The sequence below is a fragment of the Anser anser genome, assembly GCF_964211835.1.
Source record: "Anser anser genome assembly, chromosome: 11".
Taxonomy (NCBI): domain Eukaryota; kingdom Metazoa; phylum Chordata; class Aves; order Anseriformes; family Anatidae; genus Anser; species Anser anser.
The window spans coordinates 13,233,060-13,254,174 of NC_139732.1; the positions used below are offsets into that span (position 1 = coordinate 13,233,060).

Here is a 21,115-nt window from a genome sequence, read left to right on the forward strand (position 1 = left end):
GCTTTTTAATGTGAACTGCTAAACAGGACAATTATTCTTATTATCTGTTTTATGCATAAATAGATACAATACAGGTAGAAGTATCCTTTAATTGTTAAATTGGCGTTGAGCTCGAGAGACCAGTGGTAGTGGTGTATGTGTCGCCTCTTGAGCTAATAAATATGCACCTTCAAAGGCTGAGGTCAAATTGCTTTTGTAGCAAGTGAGGCTGACACCCTTTCCAGACATAAGGTTTCCTGATATTGCTACTTAGAGTCAAATTATTATGGCTTGGATACACATACAAGTGCTGAAACTCCCCTTTGTTGGCAACCTAATGGGAGAATTCTAGTTGTATGTAAGATGGTTTATTTTCTGTTTGGGCTAACTCCAATTAATCTTTCTCTATTCTAGCTTTTATCCAGAAATAAAATGGTTTCAAAATGAAGTGACTGTTACAGTAAAGGTAAAAATAGCAGGTATTGCTGACTATAAATGTGACTTCTCTAAAGAAAAAGTAATTTTCAGGTAAGCTTATGAAATTTAAGTTTAATAAACCTGAAATATGGCTGTTAGTTTGTATTTGTTTTTTAAAAACTTTTTTATAATTTAGTGCTTGTTTAGGAGACAAACTTTATTTGGCTGACATGGAGCTACATCAGTACATACTTACAGAAAAGTCATCGTGTGTGATTAAGGATAAAGAGGCTGCTATTATCCTCGCAAAAGAGAAAAAAGGAGCATGGTGCAAGTTACTAAAGAACAAGGTGAAGGGAAAATTGACTTGAGAATTACTGAATATTTCAAACATACTAGCTGTGCTTTAGTACAGATATTTCAGACTGTGTTTTTTGTTAACAGAATCCTCATGTGTCTTTTGATTTCGAACACTGGGAAGATTTTGAAGACACGGGTCCTTTTCCAGTTGGTAAGGATCGAACAAGTCAGTGTTTATCATGTATGGAATGTTTATCATCCTAATTTTTATTGCATAGATTTTATCTGGAATATTCAGTTGTTTTATAAGTATGACACTAAGCTGGTTTGCCCAGCTCCTGTGAAAACAGATTAGAGGACCTCTAACCTCTAGCAAAGCACGGGCAGACAGGTATTTTTCAATCAGAATAGCACAGACAGTTTGGTGCAGAAGTTTAGTGTTTTGGTCTAGTTTGTACCCTAAAGGCTTTTTGTATTTCTACATGTTTGTTTTGAAGCTCTTGTCTTTTCTTGCTTTATAAATTTTACACTTTGTTAATTACTTCTAGGTAGTAAAAAGCTGCATTGCACTTCTGCAGTAACCGAAGATCTGGTTGAGTCTTCAGACGACAGCAGTGTAGAAAGTGATGAGTAATGTGGAGATAGATCATTACTGTCTGTTAAGGATAATGTTGCAAAATATTGTCTGTTGCATGACCATTCCCCCTAAAATTGTTGAAACTGAACATATAGGTTGCAGAACTGTGTTTAATTTTTGGAAGAAAATAGTAAGTAAAGTCCTTCTTGTGTTCTAAGCATCTGAAAAAAATACTTTCCAGAAGAACTTTATGTATATTGTCCAGTGCTTTTGCTTCAAAATTGTTGGCTTTAATGATGATGTGTACATATGTACTTTTAATTTAAGTAATTAAAGAGCTTTACTTACCTGAGTTTGCTGTGTTAGCAATAGTTAGTAATTTCTGCAGTTTCACAAACTCTGATGGTCTGTCAATTATTTCTACATTATCCTTCATACGCATACAGAATCAGTTTTGTAGCAATTGCCCGTTTCAGTTCTGCATGAGTAAATGATGCCTGAACTCAGATGGCAATCTTTACCTGACTGGAAATACATGGACTTGGCATGAAATACTGTACTGTGCAGCTAACTAATAGCAAACTGCTGCATAGTATTAGGGGAATGAGCATTGTGGTAGAAAATTCAGTGTTTGTTTTCAGTTTGATGTTTTCATGTGTTGTGAATTCTTTTCCTTATTCAATTTCCTCTCACCTAGCTAAAACTCTTACGCTAATAAAGGTCAAAATCTTGTCTGCCTAGCTCAAAGGCTTTGAGCTTTCATGTCATCTTTCAGTAAATAATTTTTCACTGTTACATTTGTACACACCAGAACATCTCACAGTGAAATAATAATGTAATAGCTACTCATAATAAATTAAGCTGGTACCAATCTCTTTGCATCTGTAGATCTTTAAAACATGTTAGTCTCTCCAATGGAACTATATGATGACTTAGAGATTTAGCTTTACAGATTTATTTTAAGAAGCCTAAAATTTTGTTGTATTTTTAACATGAAGAATATACTTACCGGTTGGGAATTATTCTTTCAAGAAACATTAGGATGCCTTTGCTAATCTCTTTGGGGAGAGGAATGTCTTAGTATGCTTGCACTAACAGTTACGTTTTTTCTTTTGTTTGCATATAATAAAGATTCTTTCTGAATATTTAAGAATATTTCTGATGCCAGTGGAAAACTGGCATGTGACAGAATAAATTGTGGTGATTGTTAATGTATGGCTTAAAGAAAAAAAAAATAATACTGTTGGGAATCTGAATACAACTGAACTTAATTTACAACCTTCACCTGTGTTCAACATAGGTGCTTGCAAAGCTGTAATAATTTTTAATGTACTTAATAAGAATAACTTAATGCAACTGTATTTTTGGTCTTGCTTTGCTTTGTGTTGAAAAGAGGAGACTGTCACATGACCTACATAAAAATACCATGGAGCAGGATTTTTCCTTCTTCACACATTGTGTCTTTCTGACTTGTCTGATATATAAATACAATGTAAAATTATTTTCTACCAGTGGAAAAATCTACAATCTAATAGACAAATTATCTCTAATGGTTGAAAAGTAAGGCAACCCTGTATCAGGTACAAGCAGAAGCTGTTTTTAGCCCTATGTTCTTAGCAGGTGGCAAGAGCAAGTGTTTTAAGAACACTATAAAAAATGTAGCAATAAACTCCAAGAATGTTCTCTTGGCCTCTAGCTATTCTTGACCAGGATCTTCATGAGGAAGAGGTTCTCTGTGGACTTTTTGCTTTGATTTGTTGCTTTATGAACCTCTGTCAACTTCTAACTCCTGTGCTAAGGAACTCAGTGGTGTAACATCTTCTGTGAAGAAAGTTTGTTCTGTGTTTTGAAGCTATCCATGCTCTGTCTGCTTGATGCCCTGCACAGAGATGTAGTTTGCTTTTCCCAGTTTATTAACACTTAAGACTCAGTCACCATTTTCATCCCTACCCCCCAGTCAGGTATGTTTTTCAACCTTCAAAATAGTAGTAGGTGGAGTCAATCATGGTACAAAAGTATTTTATTCCTTTGGTCCTTCCCTGAAGTTTATAGGTAACTTGTTTGAAGTGTTCTTGTAAACTGGGGGAGGGAGGAGTAGCACTAGTATTAGTGTGAGTGGGACAAAACACAGTATTTGGCAAGTAGATACTTTGTATGTAATGAGAATTACAATTTTGTTTTGCTGTCCATTCATTTCCTTTGTCATTCCAAAGTTTTTTGTTTGCCCTGACATGGAGATATATTTTCATGAATCTGACTATCACCAAAAAATCTCATTCAAATGACTCAGAACCCGTTGCTTTATATATATACCTTGGGGATTGGTCATCCAATGCAAAATGAAATATATGGGAACTTAAGTTTTATTAATTTCTTTGTAGTTGCAGTATGGTAGAAAAAGCTTCTTTAGTTGAATTGGCTAGGCTATAGTTAGTATGAACTTGTGTTCTTAAGCCAGTTGTTTAATATTCCTTTGTTATGTATTTAGAATGGATGTATTAAAAGTTATTGAGAGGACTTGTGCTTTCAGTATTCCAGTCTTTCTCAATTTAAGTCATTTGTCAATATTTTAAAGTGATTGAGAAAATTACTTTCTTTATCCATTTGCTGTGAGGGAACATAGTAAGTATTGGAAGTTACCCAGAACCAGTTTCTAGGCCAGGGGAATTCAAAGCTGCTTAAATCTGTATGTGAATTTGGGATCTTTTTTTTAATTTTATTTTCATTAGCTACCAAATGGAACATTTCTAGGATGATGTTATTTCTGTAAAGTCACATTCATGCTGAGGATAACTTCTGTTGCATTTGCTTTGTGTTCTTTACCTTGGATGGCAGTGGAGAAAACACATATACCTGAGAAATTAAGCCTTAACTGATGAACTTGCTTTAAAAAAAGAATCACTCTTCTCTTCAGGCAGGTGTGCTGTCCATTTTCACTTCACATTTCCTTAGTCTTCCAATTCTTTGATAGCTAGTGTTTGGTCTGAGAAACTGAGGATTAGAGTTAGTATGTTTTTACGTAACGTGTCTTCTGTTTTGTGTGACTTGTAGGTGATGCTGTAAATGATAGCTATTCTGTTCTTTCAGCACTACAAAAGAGGCATTTCAAACTACAAAAGAGGCATTCTGGCAGTGCTGCAGGTGAGTACCATTTTCGTAATTGAAGTGCTCCTCTTGTTTAAGTAACATTAATGAAGAAAATAAGATAACCTTAACGTATTAGCAAGCAATGAAAAAGGCTCTGCTGTACCCTATAATCTGGCTCAGAAATCTTTTATTCTCATATTTAATAAACATCAAGTACTAAGTAGTATTGCAAAAATAACACATGCCAGCATGAACATAGCAATTCAGAAAGTATAAATGCGCACCAACTAAATGGAATTTCCTTCAAAGATATAGCAAGTAAAAACACTCTAGTACATATAAAATATTTTATTCAGTAGTTTCCTCTGCTGGAACAACTTCCAAAAGCATCTGAAGGTGCATAGTGATGGGCTCTGAGAAGAAAATACATTGTTAGAACCTTGTTTTGAGAACAGTATTTAGATTAATACTATTTTTCTGAGTTAGAGAAATGTCCTTCTAAGCAGTTGTTTCTTTTCTGTATTTGCATCTCAAAAACAAATAAATAAGAGGTGGGACATAAAAACAATCTTAAGATCCAGGCCAGTATATTTTGAGATTTCTAGTCTTGCTCTTCATAGAGTACACTGCTTCTAATTGCATGATTAGATTATACATAATAATTTGGGAGGGGGGGAGGCAGACATAATGGATTTTCTTAATGTCTGTAGAACTATTAATTCTGTCCTCTGCAGCTGGTTCTACTTTCCACTTTGGAAATACTTGCATATCAGTTTTACCTTGAGAGATGAATGAAGAGTTCCTTCTGAGACTATGCAAGACGGCTTTATGCACACAGTGAGCTTTGCTAATGTCATCTGTCTGGAAAACTGCCTCCCTCCCTGTTTCCCCCAGCATATAATTTAAATTGCAATGGACAATATAATGAGCTTTTTTGGGGTAGTTGCTTTAAAGTTTAGTGGTGTTCTATTGAATTTGGAAACGGTCTGTAGTATACTTACTTGATATTTTCTGGGGCCAGCTGAATTTAAAATGAACAAAAAGTACATAAAATATGAGTCCACTAAGTATAAATAAAACACAGTACAAATATGCCAGTTCAGGTGCACTGATGATTGGTAGCAGTACCAGTAAAATGGAGATTAATGTCACAATGACTGGAATGACAATGGGTATCTGCAAGATAAAGATAAATAAAAAAATAAGTAAAAGCACAATTATTTAGCTAATTGTTTTACTGTTCTTACAGAAGTTGCGTATGTGAAACATAGTTTCATTGTCTTAAGATGTTTTTCCTTTTAAAATTTCAGAAATTAGATGGCACAATTGCGAAAGTAGGAAGAAATAGATGGGAAAAAGTTTTCTGTTGAATTGTTAATAAAGGTATCTGTCTTTATTGCAAATAGCAATGTAGTAATTCATATACAGTTTAATGAATGACCTGACTCCAGTACAGTGAAGTTTGGATCTATCTCCAGGTACTCTTTCAGTGGTAGTCTGCTGACTGTAGTTCCCCATCCCTGAAAATCTGCCACAGTTTCTGCCCATCATCTGTGTGAGTGAAAATAAACATTGCCTGGGCTTTTCCCAGTCTTTGAGCTTTGTCATAGTGCAAAACTTGAACAAAAAAAAAAAAAACACAAATAAATGGCTAGATTTCAGGTAAGGGGGGTGGTGAGGAACCTCTACTTAAGGATGTTCAAATATTCAGAGTTTCAGGATGAGTTCATGTTTTAGTATTTATGGAAGTGGAGGAAAAGTCATGCTGAATGCTGAACTTACCCGGATTGGTCTGTTGACTTCCTTTCTTGTAAACCTCATAACAATGAGTGCAAACACAGTTAAACCATAAAATATCCAGACTGCAAAACTGAAGTAGTTTATAAGTGTGTCAATGTCACCAGGGATAATATAAATAATAGCAATGGCACCCTAAAAATGGAAACAAAAATTAGTATTAGTGAAGTTTAACCTTATTTTATGTGTATATGTTTATAGCTTATGTGTAGGTATGAGTGTATGTTTAGGGTATTCAGAACATAATTTGTGCGTGCTTTTGCTTAAACATCCGGGCGCAAGTGAATTGCAGTACATTTAAAGATAGTATCTGTAGCCTGTCAATGTGTGTTTGCTTTTCTGTGCAGTATGAATTCTGTTTTAAGTTAAAACACTTAATCTTGTATATGTTAATCCATTTTGTTGTTGACTGACTATCTAGAAGGAAGAGATATTTATTTATAATAATGTTAATTATTATTAATATATTTAATATATTCAATGTTATTTAATTATAATAATATATTAATTTTTTTGGTTGTTGACTCTGGGAGTGGACAGAGCAAGAATTTTGACTCTACCTGGTTTTACGTTGACATAAAAAGGTAAAACACAAAAAAATAAAAATATGGTCTAGTTTTATTTTAAAATATATTTATTAAATGTGTAGAATTTTTTTTTTAATGAAAATATGTAAATGCATCCTTACAGGGAAGAAATAGAGTAGGAAATATTTCATAGGCATCTTGTGAAATAAAGGATTTGCCTAACACTAATAATTTATTTTTTTTATTTTTTGGTTTTCATGCTATGGATTCTTAAAATTTTGATTTGAAAATTCAGTTCTGGAATGAAACTTTTCAAATTAAGAAGTTGTTTTCATTGTATAGTCCTTGCTCCTAATACATGTTCAGGATATATGTTTATATACAGATAGTAATCTCACAAAGATACAAAGACATGTCAAAGCTGCTGGTAAGAAATTTTGAAAGCATGTATTAAGATCTTTTTGTAGGTAATTTCTCTGAACTTAGAATGTATACTTACATAAAATATGATAGCAGGTGCTGGTGTTAAACGCTTAACACTAATGTAAGACAGCACCTTTAGCATGTGCCCTTCACGACCTGCTACATAAACAAGTCTGACAAAACAAAAACAAGGCAAACTAGTTAGTGTGGCACCTAAAGTTCAAGTGGTGTTATATTTTAACACCGCCCCCCCCCCTCTCCCCCCCCCCCCCCCAAAAAAAAGTTTTCAAATGTGTTTTATTATGTGTCTACATCTGACTAGAGTTTTCTTTAGAGTACACCGCTATTTCCTTTAGTGTACGATGGGATTTAAAGAATATTGCACTAAACTGAAATTGTGGAAATAACCAATGTTAACGCACAGAAATTGAAACTAATTCTGTTTTCAGAATCATTAGTTTGTACATTTAACTAAAATTGTTTTTGGAAGAAGATGCTATCTTTTAATTTAAAAAAAATCCTTTTTAATTTTTTTCCATATTAAATAGCTACCTGTACAACCTTCTGTCAAAAAAGTCTGTACAGCCCTATCATATTCAGATAGATCTTACTGTTAATAGTAAATAGAAGTGTTGAACAATTGATAGAAAGGAATGGCTTTTCCTTCCAGTTCTTATCTTGACTGTTATTGGTGAGTTATGTTCTTACTCTTATTTTTTTGTTTAATGACAAGCTTTAAAATTGGCCAGCAAAAAAAAAAAAGGAAAAAAACACTTTCATGCCATATCTACTTTCAAATGAGAATCTTATTTTCTGATTTTTCAAACCTGTATAGCTTCTTTTTGCAAAATAAACTATAGCTAGATTTGTAAGTACTTGTTAATTACTTTGTACATTTAGATCATAAGTATGTCGATATCTTTGTGTCTAAATACAAAAATATAGATATACATTTTTCACCCTTAAAAAAATTAATTTTAAGTTACTTAGAATGAGAGCTTACCTGCCTGCAGTAAAACATGTCCCATTGGCAGATCCAATTGTAGAAAAGGCCACAAAGAGAGGTACTATCCAAGAGGCTGGATAAAGAATTCTATCTCCAAATGTCTGGGATATGGGATTAAAATGAATGGTTTTTGTCATTTTAACTGCTATTTGGTATATTCAGAAATGTTGGCACCTCTTTAAAAATACAATAAATATGTATCTAATGTATCTTATCAGTAAAATATTTGTTGTATATTTTGCTATTCAAGGATACTTGGCCAAATGAAGACCTGAATTAATTCATGAAACACACTATAAAGAAGAGTGGAATATTGTCTTGAATGAAACAAAACCACTTAAATTGCTTAAGACACCTGGTTTGTGGATGTCTGCCAAAGAATAGATATGATTACCACAGAGCATGGTGCATACACAAGGTGATTCCAGTGCAAGTAGAAAGAATAACAGTAGTAATGAAGGCATGGCAACCTAGGCCTTGTCATGGGTGAGCAGGTGAGGGACACACTTGCCAAGTTCTTTCACTACACTTTGATTTTTACCTGTGCCGTGGTATGTTAATTGTTACTGCAAGGTGAATTGGAACTAATGTAGGTACGTTGATCTGCTGTAACTGAATTTTAATTAAAACTGACAGGTAGATTTTGGATTTTCAGTTGAGTAAGTCAAGCATATTGAGTTCTACTTTTGCACGAACTTAACATCAGTTAACTTTACCTGGTAGCAGCACACTCATCAGCACCAAGCAGGAAAGCTCTTTACAGATGTATAGACCTCTTTATATGGAGCACTCTGCTTATTTTGCTATTTGCTGTGCCCCTTTTGTGCTGCCCAGTAGCAGTTGGATTTTCTTTTAATTTAGTCTGATCGCTTTAGAGATAGCTGATGGGTGCTGTTCACAGATGTTAAGCTTAGTGGTACAACGAAGAGAAGCAGTTCTTTATCGACATACAACTTAGTATACAGTTTTGCACCTCTTGGTGCAAAGAAAGAGGATGAAATACATCAAAATTCTACATTTTAAAATCTTTTTTTTAATTTTGAGATTAAGTATTTCTACATATAATGAATGCACTGTAACACAGTGAAGAGGTACATGTATGCATGTGTGCATGTCACATGCTGTTTGTTTTCCCCTGGAACTTTCATAAGGAGAAATTGCTACAAGCTCTCTGAACAATGGTTTGGGAGACAGATGTCCCCTGGAAAATGTACTGAGTGGAACTGAAGGGACAGATGAGTTTATATAAATTTCTCAAATGTGAAGAATAATCTTTAATGATTTTTTTCCATAATAGTATGTCTTCCAATGAAGTAAAGAGGATAGTTCTCAGTTTAGTTAAGATAAAAGCAAAAATGAGGAGGTGAATTACAGACCACTTGCTGTTATCTCCAGAATGGCAAAACTTGATTTGTTATTTTGCATGTGTTTATTTCTCAGAAATACTGGAATCACTGTCAAGGGCAAAGCAGTAGTCAGATACTATTTTTCCTTCCATTCTTTCAATGCCTATGGAAAACAGTCAACCGCTGAGCTGTGGTGTTTACAAAATGTTACCTAAAGACTGCATTACTTCTGCTTGCTTTTTTTTTTTCCTTGGGGTCTGATGGAGCAGTTTAAATTAGGCACTACTGAAATGAATTTTGGATTCAGAAATGACAGATAATGGGGAAAAATCAAGGTGAGACTGGCAGTTTAGAAATAAATTGTATCTTAAAACTTAGAGATTGCTTTTTACATTTTTATTTTTTTTTTACTGCTCAGGATGCTTTAATACCCATGGTTTTCTTTAGATGGTTTATTACAAATAAAGTGGCTTACCACAGCAACTGCCTGGGACTGTAGGAGTTCTGTTGAAGTCATTACGGTGAAATATGCAATGTTTATCAGAACGTAACAAATTGTAACCAAGGGGATTCCAATAATTATAGATAGTGGTAGATTTCTAAGGAATGCAAAAGTAAGACTCCATCAGCATTGCTGTATCACTGGCAATATTACCCTAATAAACTGTGGACTCTTACTATCCCCCATATACTCTAGAGGTATGTGTATATTTCTTTACTGTAGAGAAACAGAAAACAGGATTTTAAAAAAATAATAATCACAAATTTACGAAACCCAGAATACGTACTAATAGCTCTCTTTCTGTTAGTGCTTAAGCTTTCAGTAAGCATTCCTTTGAAAGTTAAGCCAAAATACATGCTTGCTTTTACAATTTCTTTTTTTGTCATTAGTAATACTACTTTTCTATGTAGTTTTACCTGTAAGGATTTTTAAGTTCTTCTGTGATGTAATTGAGTTGATTCCTGGAAGGAAAAACATTAAAACAATGTTTGTAACAGTCATATGTAATGTGTTATAAGGTTAGGTGTTATTTCTTTTTTCTGTGTGCCTTTGTAGTTTAGAAAAAAAAAAAAAAGGTAATACTGCAGAACAGAAAACTGTGAAATTGTGAGCTGCTTCTTCCGAATGTAAGCCTGAAGTAACTAATTTTTCCTCCTTAAAGTTTTGATGCATCTTACATTTTTAGAAGTACCTCTGTGTTTTTTGAATTAAGATTCTTAGCTCTTGGATAAAATATCCCTGAATAAGCAAAAACTTGGTGGACATTTGTTTCAAATTTACAAGATTGCTTTTGAGCTTCGAGCTTTGCAAGATCTAATATTTTTCAAATAAAGGCACTAGTTGACTGTATCCATTGCAAGGAGTCAAAAATGTCTGAAACAGGAGATGTTCATGTCTAAGCTGAGAGACTCAAGCTTGGAATAAAACCTGGAAGAATAATCCATTTGTCTTACGCATCGTAATAGGACTTGCTTTGCTGTAAGTAAAGATTTATATTCTTAATTCCTTTAAAAATATGGATCTATTTGCAAAACTTGACAGTATGAACATTTAAGAATAGCATTAATGGATCAGAGCTTGATCTTGAATTTGTCCCAACAGAGACTCAGACCAGTTCACATTCCTGTTAGTTTCAGGAACTGATGTATGTAAAATATTTTCAGGACTGTAGCAGAGACATTGATATTCCTCCAGTAAGTTTAGTTTAAGAAAGTAATAGTGGAAAGCAGCCTTCGGATACTGAATATAAATGTTGTATGTAGATCATAAATGTAAACCTCCAACCTTCCATATTTGTGAATATTTCCAAATGTATTTTCTTTGGTCTAACACAATGGATAAACAGATGAGAAGGTTTACAATGGGAAGCTTCTCAGGGAGGGAGAATTCAGTGTTCTTTTGTACTAGTCAAACGACACTACGTATTTCACAAAACATGGGCTTTGATGGGGGTAACCTGTGCAGAGTCTAGGAACGATATATTTTTTTTTTTGCCTAATGGAATTACTTTTTATATCTTCCTCATTGTCGCAGTATCTAAGCACCTTCAGCAGCCCTTTCAGGATCCACTATAGAATCTTTCCTAATAAACAGTAACCTGAGGTTTTGTTCTTTTACCAAGCTAGTGTTCTTTTTCCAGAATTCATTAAGAGATTCTTTATAACAAGTCAGATGTTAACTTTCTTAGATCACATCTTTGAGTTCTACAGGGAGAGAGTAAACCAGTTAAAGGCTGTTAAACTGTAACCGTTAACACTAGTAAAGATACCTTACCATCCATCGTACGCCCAGAGTCCATTATAGAATGCCAGACCAATAGAGCTAACAGAAATTTTACTGTCCTTGAAAGAATCTTTAAAGTTTTCAGTTTTTCCTGCAAATAAAACATAGATTACTGTCAAATGTTGAAATTAATCCCTTTAATTGCCACTAAATGAAGAAATATTCCAATGTCTGTTTAATATTTTGAAACATTCTGCTGTTGAAGATCAGTTTATACGAATTTTTATGAACCGATAAGTAGTGTTGAATTTCCTACCCCCCTTCCTCTAAAATAAGTAGTACCGTAAGGAGTTCCAATGAGATGTGGAACTCAACACTGAATAAAGAGAGCCTTATTGTTGTGCTGTTTTTGTTGGGGAAATTTTTAAATGGTCAACAGAAACTAAAATAATTGCACGTTAATGTATATTTAATTACCTTGCGCAAGGAGAACAATTCCACTTACAATAATGATTGTGACAATGATCATTTTAGCAGCCGTGAGAAGATTCTGGAGATAACTTCCCAGCTTCACGCTCAGTGAATTCACTATTGTAATTACCACTAGAAGAAAGAAATTCATATTTCTCTTGTTAAATTTGTCAGAACTGAAAGAAAAGTTGACTTCTAAAACATTTTTCCCTTATTCACTGTACTGCTTTTTCCTTCCAAGATGTTCACATATACATAGTTGTTTTTTTTTTAACATAGTATGTTTGGATGACTTAAAATTGTGAGGAAAAATTGTTTCTGAATTAGATGTGTACCATTAACAACAACAAAAAAATAGTAATTGTACAGCATTCTGATGAATACAGAAATATCTCTGAACTTCTTCCTTTTCTGCTGCACATAAGCATTCTATGCAGCTGTATTTTTCTTGGTAAAGAAAGGAAACCCAGGCTAGGAGCAAACCATCGTTCTGTCCTTTTCTGTATGGAGTTAGTTATTGTGGGAAAGACTCTCTGTTTCCCGAAGTTCTGTTCCTTTCAGCGTAGGGTTGCTTTCTGATGTCATCATAAAGATCAATGTGCTCAAGTCCTACTATGCTATGTGTTCACGTATAGGGCTGAACAGAAATTGCTATGCAATTATGGAACTTGTCACTTTACAAGAACAAAGAAGTCTTACCAATGGCAGCTGCTGCAAGACACTTGATGACAACTGGGGGTGGATCGCAACCTGGATAAAAAGGAGCTGATGCATATTCTGCAAAGCTGAGACAAATGATTGCAAAAGAGCTGGGCTTTGTGACAAGTAAGCTTGTCCAAGAAAACAAAAATGCTGGAATTGGGCCAAATGCTTCCATGAGGTAAGGATATTCTCCTCCTGATTTTGTGATCATTGTACCAAGCTCAGCAAAACAAAGTGCCCCTGAAAACAAGAAATGTGCCTGTTACTGGCTGTTTGGTTTATGCACTTTTCAAACTATGATTAGAACAAAATAGTGCTTTTTCATAGGTAGCAAAATTACAGAACTGGATATGTAAATATATCATTAATTTTTCCATGTTTGAGTACTGTACATGCTAAATTTTAATTACATGCAAGTAGTTGTGTAAATATGGGGAAAAAATATACTGAAACTGTTAAGTTACAATCCAGAATTTACTATTACCTTTGTTTAAGACTTCAGCCGTTGAAGTATGAACGTCCTGATTTCTTAAGAAACCAACACTTCCAGCAAAGGTCCAAATGAGAACTGCGCTGGCTGACCTACCTTTTAGAAACTTAACGTGGAAAAACTAAGTTTGCTGCACAATTTTGAATTAAAATGCCACTGTAATTCAAAGCTGATCTTAGTAGACACTTCTAGTTTTATTGCTGTAGCTGCTCAAAAAATACTTTTTGTATGATTTGTAGCTGACACAATGCACAAAATTCCTTTTTGTGTTTTACTATTTGAAATACTTGGGAGGTGCTTAGCGTTAATTTTTTGGGTGATAAAATTAGATTTGGGGGATTGGACTAGATGATCTTTCAAGGTCCCTTCCAATCCCTAACATTCTGTGATTCTGTGATTTGTGCAGCTGTAGAAAAATGTTAAATACCAGCCCTGACCCAGCAAACTTTCGTGTGCTATTTTGCCTGTGATTTAAGTAGAAAAGTACTCTCTTTATTACAGTTAGTTTTAGTTTTGCTTACTTTATCCACTTGCTTTAAAAATGAACTGAAAATGATCATTACAGTTTTAAAAGCTTAGTCTATTGTTTATGAACAGCACATACTTAGTACACTCATCAGGGTATGACTAGTTTTGGTCTAAGTGTCATTACCTTATTTGTGAAATGAATGGTATGCAGTAAATAAAAATATTTAAACAAAGATCCACACTTTGTTGATTCTTTGTTTACCTAGTGTTGCAAGAACTCCACAGGCTGCCCAGATGATTAAACAAGGACCCACGGCTCCAGCATTGGCAAGTACTGATTTTGGAGAAACAAAGATACCTGAGCCAATAATTGTACCAACAATCATACAGATTCCACTGATCAGGCCCACCTTGAAATAAAAGGAGACATTTTGGTAAAGTAACTTCTAATATCTTAATTTATCACTAATTAGCCTTCAACATAAAGTTTCTACGAACTAATAAATGATGAAATTTTGCTTCTAAAATGTATACAAATACTGCACCATACTCCTGCTGTTTCCAGAAGCCATTACTTGTATTTTGCCTGATTGCGTATTTGCTTTACTATACTATCCTTTGGACTATCCATTTTCTTTAAGCAGTTGTTTCTCCTTGCTTCAGGTATTTGTCTACAGAAATTAGTTTGATATTGATAAGTGGTTAAAAGATCATGTTCTTCTGACATTGTAGTGACTTACATGTTACATGAATCTACTAAAACTTAGGCATCTCCTGATAAAAAAACACCGGCATGGGCAGCTTAAATTTTCCTTTTAAGTCATGGCTAGTCTGATAACATCAGTATTTTGACAGTCTGCGTTCTTGACACCAAACTGAAACTACAGAGAGTGTCTTTTTCCAGGTTACCTAAACTGAAAGAGAAATTACAGTTCTCCCTAAGAGGCTTGTCAGGGACAAAAGAAGTGGCTTTTTTTTGTTGTTGTCGTAAAAACATCTGTAATTTTCTGGAGGAGAAGAATTACCAGTTTCTTTCTGTACCACTAGCTGTTTTATAGAAATAAACACGTTTTCAGAAGCAGTGAGCTAACAACTCTGTTTAGACTGAGAAGTTTATGTGGAGTTTGTGAAATTTATGAAGTTATGCTCTCTTGAGCAATTTTGAAATTATCAAACATAAGACTTCAATATTATATGTTCTCACTTCTTAATTGTGTTTGCGCCCCAGCAATTTCCTAGTAATTAGCCATTTCTTAAAATGTAAATCAGCCACACTATGAAGATAAATCAATGCAAATTTGGATACAACTTCAACTTTTTTGTGATGATGCCTCTACACAGATATGTCCCAACTGTCTCCCTCTGACAGCCCCTCAACACGTGTATTGGAGGAGGGTGGGTGTTGGTGTTTACCTGCTTTTGTAGGTTCATAGTTCGGGGTTCTTGACTCTGAATGGATTGTCCATCCTCTTTTCTGCTGTCCTGTCCTTTTCTTTTCCTCAAGCTTTCTTCACCCATTTGGCTTATTTCTTGAAATATCTAAAGAAATTATTAAAAAAAAAAAAAAAAGGCATATTTTACTGATGTGTGCTTGAGTTTTGCTGGTATATATGCTCTAAAATAGCATACTTAAATACTGTCAGAAAATACAAAAATGCACACATGCAATACACAGGCAAAGGTCTTCCATCTAACTACCTCCTCGGAGATTAAATGAAAGAGGTGGTAGGTGTACTTTACCTCATCCATCAGACTTCCTGTAGATTTCCTGACTCACCTGGCAGTGGATGTCCTTACACCTTATGCCTCAGGTTACAGTTGAGAGAATCTCATTACTGGAACAAGCTAGGTTTTATAGCTAGTCTCTCCTTTGAATTCCTCAAGGGGTCCAGACAGATTTAATCTTCCACCCAGAAACTAGCATGTTTTCTTATCTAGAAGACATTCTTTCTGATCTTTGTTAAATTAGGCCTTGTCCCAGTTCCTTGGAGACGCAAGTATGTTAGACCAAGTGTCATCTCCTGTAATTGTCTAATTAGCAGCTCTTTTCCTCAGAAGGGTTACTGTTCTTCTTGTTGACTCAGGGTGAATGTCTTTTACTGAACATTATATTCTGTTTAGAATTAGAATGGAAACAGTTTGGATTTAGAAATTCAAGTTTATATCTGTGAATTATTTTTTTCTTGAGAATTTTGCTCATTTGCCACAGTATTTGAATTAAATACTACCTGAGATTGTGATGGAAACAATTTGTAATAGGTTAAGTCCTGATTCTCAAAAGTTTATTCCGTCTACCTCCTCAGATCTTCCATCTGCAGTTGTTAAAATCTGAATGTTGAAAATTGTTTTGTAGTTATACAAACAGCAATTCAGGAATGCCTCATGTGTAGGCAACTTAGTGTCTAATAATCCTTGGCTTTTTTGTAGCATTTTGAATTAACAGAACATCTGTCTTTAGTACTGATGGTCTTAAGAAACATTTCTGCTATAAACAGATCTGTTTTATGTTTTGAGTTAAAGATTCAAAAAAAGAAAATCATCATGAACCCAACTTACGATTCAAGCTACAATAGAAAATTGTCCGTGTAAGGAATGCAGGGCTTGGGTCACTGAATTCTATTACAGCTTTGAGCCCAACTTCTCTCTTGAAAGTCTTTTATCTAGAATATGTTTTAATCACCATCTGAGAGTAATTCATACTTTCACTTACCTTACTTATTTATATTTGTTTAGTGTAATTCAGGCTTCAGGGATCTCTGTATCGCGTGTTTCTTTATTTCTTCCGTTAGATTTACCAGCCAGTTAGAGAGCAAGACATGTCCATGTCTGAAACCAGAATACGCAGAAGCAACAGCAGCTTAAGTACAGAGGTTATAAAAGGTAATCATTAAACCCATTCTCAGCCAAGAAGCTTTGAGATGGGAACCACAGGTAAACCAATAGTCCAATTAGTTTATCTTTAAAAACAAAAAGTCTTTGTTCCATTTGTAAGAAAGTTTGTCCAGTACCTAAGTATTTTATTATGTAGTGAGAGTGAACCATAATTGGAGCATATTTTGATTTTATGTCAAGCTATTTCTAATTTAGAAACACTGTGGAAAGATAACGTTGAAATAAGGTGTATTAAAGACATCTGTCCAGGTGTTAACTGCATCCTATAAAAATAGTTGATGTTTTTTATCTTGAGGAGGTAGAGAAGTGTGAGCAGAAATCTTCACTTTGTTTTTCATTAACCTGAAAGCACTTGAGTGGGCAGCTTATGTTCCCTTCACATGCAGTTCCAATTATTTTTTCATTTTTGTAAATGTTTAGAAATCTTGCATTACTGGAAAAATGACATTCTTTACTTCTATACAGTTGTATATCCAGGAAAAAGCTGCAGTCATCTTCAGTGCTGAGTGCTTTAATTCCTGCTAGTCATCCCTAAAATATTTGCAAAAAAATCTTAGTTATGTTTCACTTCATTATTTTTGGTAATGCAAGCAGTAAGTCTTAATCAACCTGATGAAATCAAGCTTCAGCTGACTTAAAAAAAAAAAAAAAAAAAGTAACCATCTACTGTTAAAAACTAAAAAGTGTGCTGGTATTAGTAAGGTTAAGATGTGTTAAGATTTTTATCTTGTTAAGAATGATAGTATGGGATTGAAAATAAGCCCGTATTGTTGGACTTATGTGTCAACAAAACAGATGAAGTCTTGATATTATCTATATATTACTCCTTCATTGACGTTGTCTATATATTACTCATTCATTTAACACAGTGACCAACAATAACCTATGGAATGCAAAAAGCAAGCTACCAGTCTGTCCTGTTTATATCCTGGCATGTTGTGATGTCTTTTTTTCTTCTTTCTAATCTTCTGTTTAAGCATGCAGGCTTGATCAGTAGGAACTCCTGTTGATTTCAAATGTTAATGTAAATCTGTGACTAAAAATGAACTCTTCAACCAGTGTAAGATTGTTTCACGTTTTCTTATTTGCCATATTTTGTTCTGGTTAAGCCAAACTGCTGTATCAGTCTTTCTGCAAGACTGAGATTGCAAAGTGATGTCAGTACTGAAACTAAAACCAAAGCTGCATTTTTACAGCTCTCACTGTCTTATTTTTTTTGCTCCATTTTTCGTCTTTAATTCTTGCAGAAATTAGGATTAAGCTTCAAGAGAAGCTTGTCCATTCAACAAAATTGTTCAGAAACTATCATCTGAATGACGGTCAGATAAAAATGTTTTTGTTTTTTTTTTTCCCAACAGAAAAAGAGATTATTAAAATAGTCTGAATTCAAGCATATTAAAAGCCAGATAGCAGGAATTTTCACCTTCTTCTGCGTCTCTTACAAGGACTTCAAAAGTATTTTTCATGGTAATCGTGGTATAGGACTAAGTAAATTGATGTTTCTATATCTGTTGATTGCAGATGCCTAATTTGGTATCAAATATTACATAATGTAATTGTGTTCTCTAGGCTTGATTATTTTGAAATTAAGATACATAATTTTGCCACTCCTGTTTTTCCAGAAGTGCCATGCAGACTATTGAAATAGCTAATGTAAAAAGAAAAAACACTTTTTTGGGGTTGGGGAGCAATATCATATATGTTGCTAATTTTTCCACTCAAAGTGAAGTATATACCTTTCACATCAACTGCAGCCTAGAATTTCCAGACCAGCAAAAAAGGAAATGTACAAATCCTTATGTAGTTTTGATGGAAAGATAATGGAATATGTCATCTTTACTTCCATGTTAAGCAAAGTTTTACTTAAGATTATTTTTTCTTCTAGAATTTTTAACTAAGCAGCCAATTACTTGAGTCAACCTAGAATTTGTATTTGTAAAGTTTTCATTTGTTGAATGGAGGTCTTAAATTTCTGCCAATAGCTTGACCTTAATTAGCCTTTGTTTCCTTATAAAAATCAAGACGTTTTGTTTGAGGGATTAATTCTGGGATGCTATAGGCTTGTTTAAGGACTTGGAATTTTACCAGCAATCCTTCTTTTCCTGAGCCACTCAAGAAAAAAAAAAAAAAACAACGGACATTGAGTTCAAGGATTCTCCTGGTGTTTATTTTTTTCTTCATGGACAAGAGAAATTATGTTTTACAGCCATGGGAGAAGATTCCTTCCCTCTCAAATGCATATGTAGATGAAGAGATCAAGGAGTTCAAATTCCAAGGGGCTACAGAAGCAAACACTCTCTAGGCCAGTCCTGTCTGAACAGTGTAGTTTGAACCTTTTCAAATAGTGTTTACCAATTATATCATAAAAAGTAATTTTCAACTTTAATTCAGGAAATAACAAGAACATGGTGTATAAATACAGCTTTTATTATCATCAGTCACTAATAATAAAGGTTAATGTTTGTTAGGGTTGGTATTTATTGCTTGCAGTAATGCACAGATTCTGCTTTGGACTGACAATACTTATGCAAATGGTAACAACTGTTCTGACTTGCAGGTTTTACTTGGAGCTTAGCAGTATCTCAAAATGGGTACTTTCCATTCTAACCTTGCTACCTAACAGGTTACTTAATTTTTATCAGAGGAATGGTGTGTTTACTTGCACTTGCTCTTCTTTGAATCCTACCATTAACAGATGTGCTTTAAGAAGGTATTTCACTCCTGCCATCCTGCAGGCATGCTGCGAGTGGAATGTAAGAAAACAGTCTTTCTGAACAGCTGTGTCAACTGGGTTGTGCTAACATTGGCAAGATCTTTGCATCTTGTGGCAGTCAGCTGCACTGGCTGTCCATAGAGCTCTGTGCTTTGCGCTTGCAGCTAGAACACCTCTGCTATCACACCCGTGTTCTGGCTGCTGCTGCTGAGCAGTGCTGGCACAGCATCAAGGCTGTCCCTCCAATTCCTGTCTCTGGGAAGGCCATTAGGCTGGGCATGGGCAAGAGATGGGGAGAGGACACAGCCGAGACAGCTGACCTAAACTGACCAAAGGAATATTCCATAGTGTATGAGGTTCTGCTGAGCAATAAAAGCGGTGGGGGACTGGGGGGTGGGGGGTGAACTCCTGTTAGGTTGTCAGGAAAGCATCTGCCTTCCCAAGAAATTGCTATGTGCATTGAAGCCCTGCTTCCTAAGAAGTAGCTGAACATAGCTTGCTGATGGAACTGGAGAATAATTTTTATTCCTCCTTTTGCTTCTGCGCAGCCTTTGCTTTTTTTCCCCCCTTCATTGACCTGTTCCTTATCTCAACCCACGAGCTTTCTTTTTCATCATATTTTGTCCTTCATTGTTCTGTTGAGGAGGGGGAGTGAGAGCAGCGTGGTGGAGCTTAGCTGCCCATTGGTTCTTAAACCCCCACATCAAGGGAAAGATTAGATGAGTACATAGCTCCTAATGCCCATAGTGTATATATATATTTGAAATACCAGTGTCTTTTTCCCTTTCCCTTTTCTAGTTCTTGTTAGCAGTATATTTGGTTTGACCCCTATGACAAAAAAGTAGAGAAAAAATAAGGCTTGTTGGAAAGGTCTTTAGGTTTGCTAACGATAGATCTGCCTCAACATATTTTTGATTAATATAAAGCCTTTTTTATTATGTACATAAGCACAGTAAGTACAAGAGATTTCATAAACTTGTAAATGCTGGGTGTGTCATTCTGTCCAGAAGAACATGAAAAACCAAGGAGTCTTTTTTCAAGGATATTCTAAAGGTGTTTTGACATCCTCTGAAGAAAACTGAGTCTGACAGGATCAAACTAGGTTTTTCAGAGCATTCAAACTTTTATCTGTGTTTCAGAGCCAGGTCAGAATTAGCGAGTTCCCTAATACGAAGATGCCTCCTCTTCTTTTTCTGTTTGAGGAAAACAAAACCTCATCTTGGTCTGCTTTTCAGGTCTAAGATTCAGGCTGGATTCCACTGGTGTTCTTTCAGGAAGGGAGGGGTTACTAAATGCCACTTAGCTTTGGATGAAATGAGAAATTATTACAGTAGGGTGTGACGCTATTTTCTGGCGTCTTATGTTCTTGCAGAAAACATTGCAAGGCACTTCATGAATGTGTTAGATCAGAATTTAACTGCCCCATACCAATTTTTGTTAACAGGGTGTCTTTGAGCCGTTAACTGTATTTAAAATATTTCCTTAGGGGTTGGAATTAACTGAATTAACTGAATAGTGAGGAAAGAAGTTGTTGTGATTTAACCTGGTAGGCAGCTCAGCACCACACAGCCATTTTCTTCCCTGTCCCAGCAGGACGGGGGAGAGAATTGGATAAAAAAGTAAAAGCTTGTGGGTTCTGATAAAGACAGTCTAATAGGATAGAAAAGGAAGAGGAATAATAATGGTAATAGTAATA

At 34.8% G+C, this 21,115-nt stretch overlaps 2 protein-coding genes across 20 annotated transcripts in view; one reads left to right on the plus strand and one right to left on the minus strand.

Moving 5' to 3' along the window:
- The window catches only part of TDRD12 (tudor domain containing 12), a 71,309-nt gene that overhangs the window by 26,514 nt on the left and 23,680 nt on the right, over window positions 1–21,115 (plus strand). For 3 of the 19 annotated variants that reach the window (XM_083794634.1, XM_083794635.1, XM_083794636.1), the window contains exons 28-37: window positions 394–507; window positions 593–746; window positions 841–907; window positions 1,245–4,414; window positions 5,095–5,197; window positions 5,671–5,915; window positions 8,364–9,794; window positions 10,844–13,034; window positions 14,081–14,248; window positions 16,604–17,365. In XM_083794634.1, coding sequence (XP_083650760.1) covers window positions 394–507; window positions 593–746; window positions 841–907; window positions 1,245–1,330 — 421 coding nt within the window. In that variant the 3' untranslated portion in view covers window positions 1,331–4,414; window positions 5,095–5,197; window positions 5,671–5,915; ... (2 more) ...; window positions 14,081–14,248; window positions 16,604–17,365. Of the gene's footprint in view, window positions 1–393; window positions 508–592; window positions 747–840; window positions 908–1,244; window positions 4,415–5,094; window positions 5,198–5,670; window positions 5,916–6,690; window positions 6,742–8,363; window positions 9,795–10,794; window positions 13,035–14,080; window positions 14,249–16,603; window positions 18,174–21,115 lie in introns of those variants that run through there. The other 16 variants (XM_083794626.1, XM_083794640.1, XM_083794639.1 and 13 more) reach the window with 16 other exon arrangements.
- SLC7A9 (solute carrier family 7 member 9) lies at window positions 4,696–16,648 on the minus strand. Its single transcript, XM_083794725.1, has 13 exons — window positions 16,525–16,648; window positions 15,228–15,353; window positions 14,077–14,224; window positions 12,854–13,096; window positions 12,161–12,286; window positions 11,735–11,834; window positions 10,378–10,422; window positions 9,935–10,058; window positions 8,111–8,214; window positions 7,184–7,280; window positions 6,143–6,292; window positions 5,362–5,536; window positions 4,696–4,773 (listed from the first exon to the last, which is right to left on the minus strand). Exons 2-13 carry the CDS (start codon window positions 15,330–15,332, stop codon window positions 4,709–4,711), a joined length of 1,482 nt encoding a protein of 493 aa, XP_083650851.1. The 5' UTR covers window positions 15,333–15,353; window positions 16,525–16,648; the 3' UTR covers window positions 4,696–4,708.

Excerpts from the sequence above, each read along its gene's own strand:
- SLC7A9 (XM_083794725.1), bottom strand. The coding sequence starts at position 15,332 with ATGGGTGAAGAAAGCTTGAGGAAAAGAAAAGGACAGGACAGCAGAAAA. Across the intron at positions 10,423-11,734 it reads CTCTGGGCGTACGATGGATG|GAATCAACTCAATTACATCA; the intron begins GTAAGGTATCTT and ends TTTTCCTTCCAG. Across the intron at positions 6,293-7,183 it reads CACCTGCTATCATATTTTAT|GGTGCCATTGCTATTATTTA; the intron begins GTAAGTATACAT and ends TTCCATTTTTAG.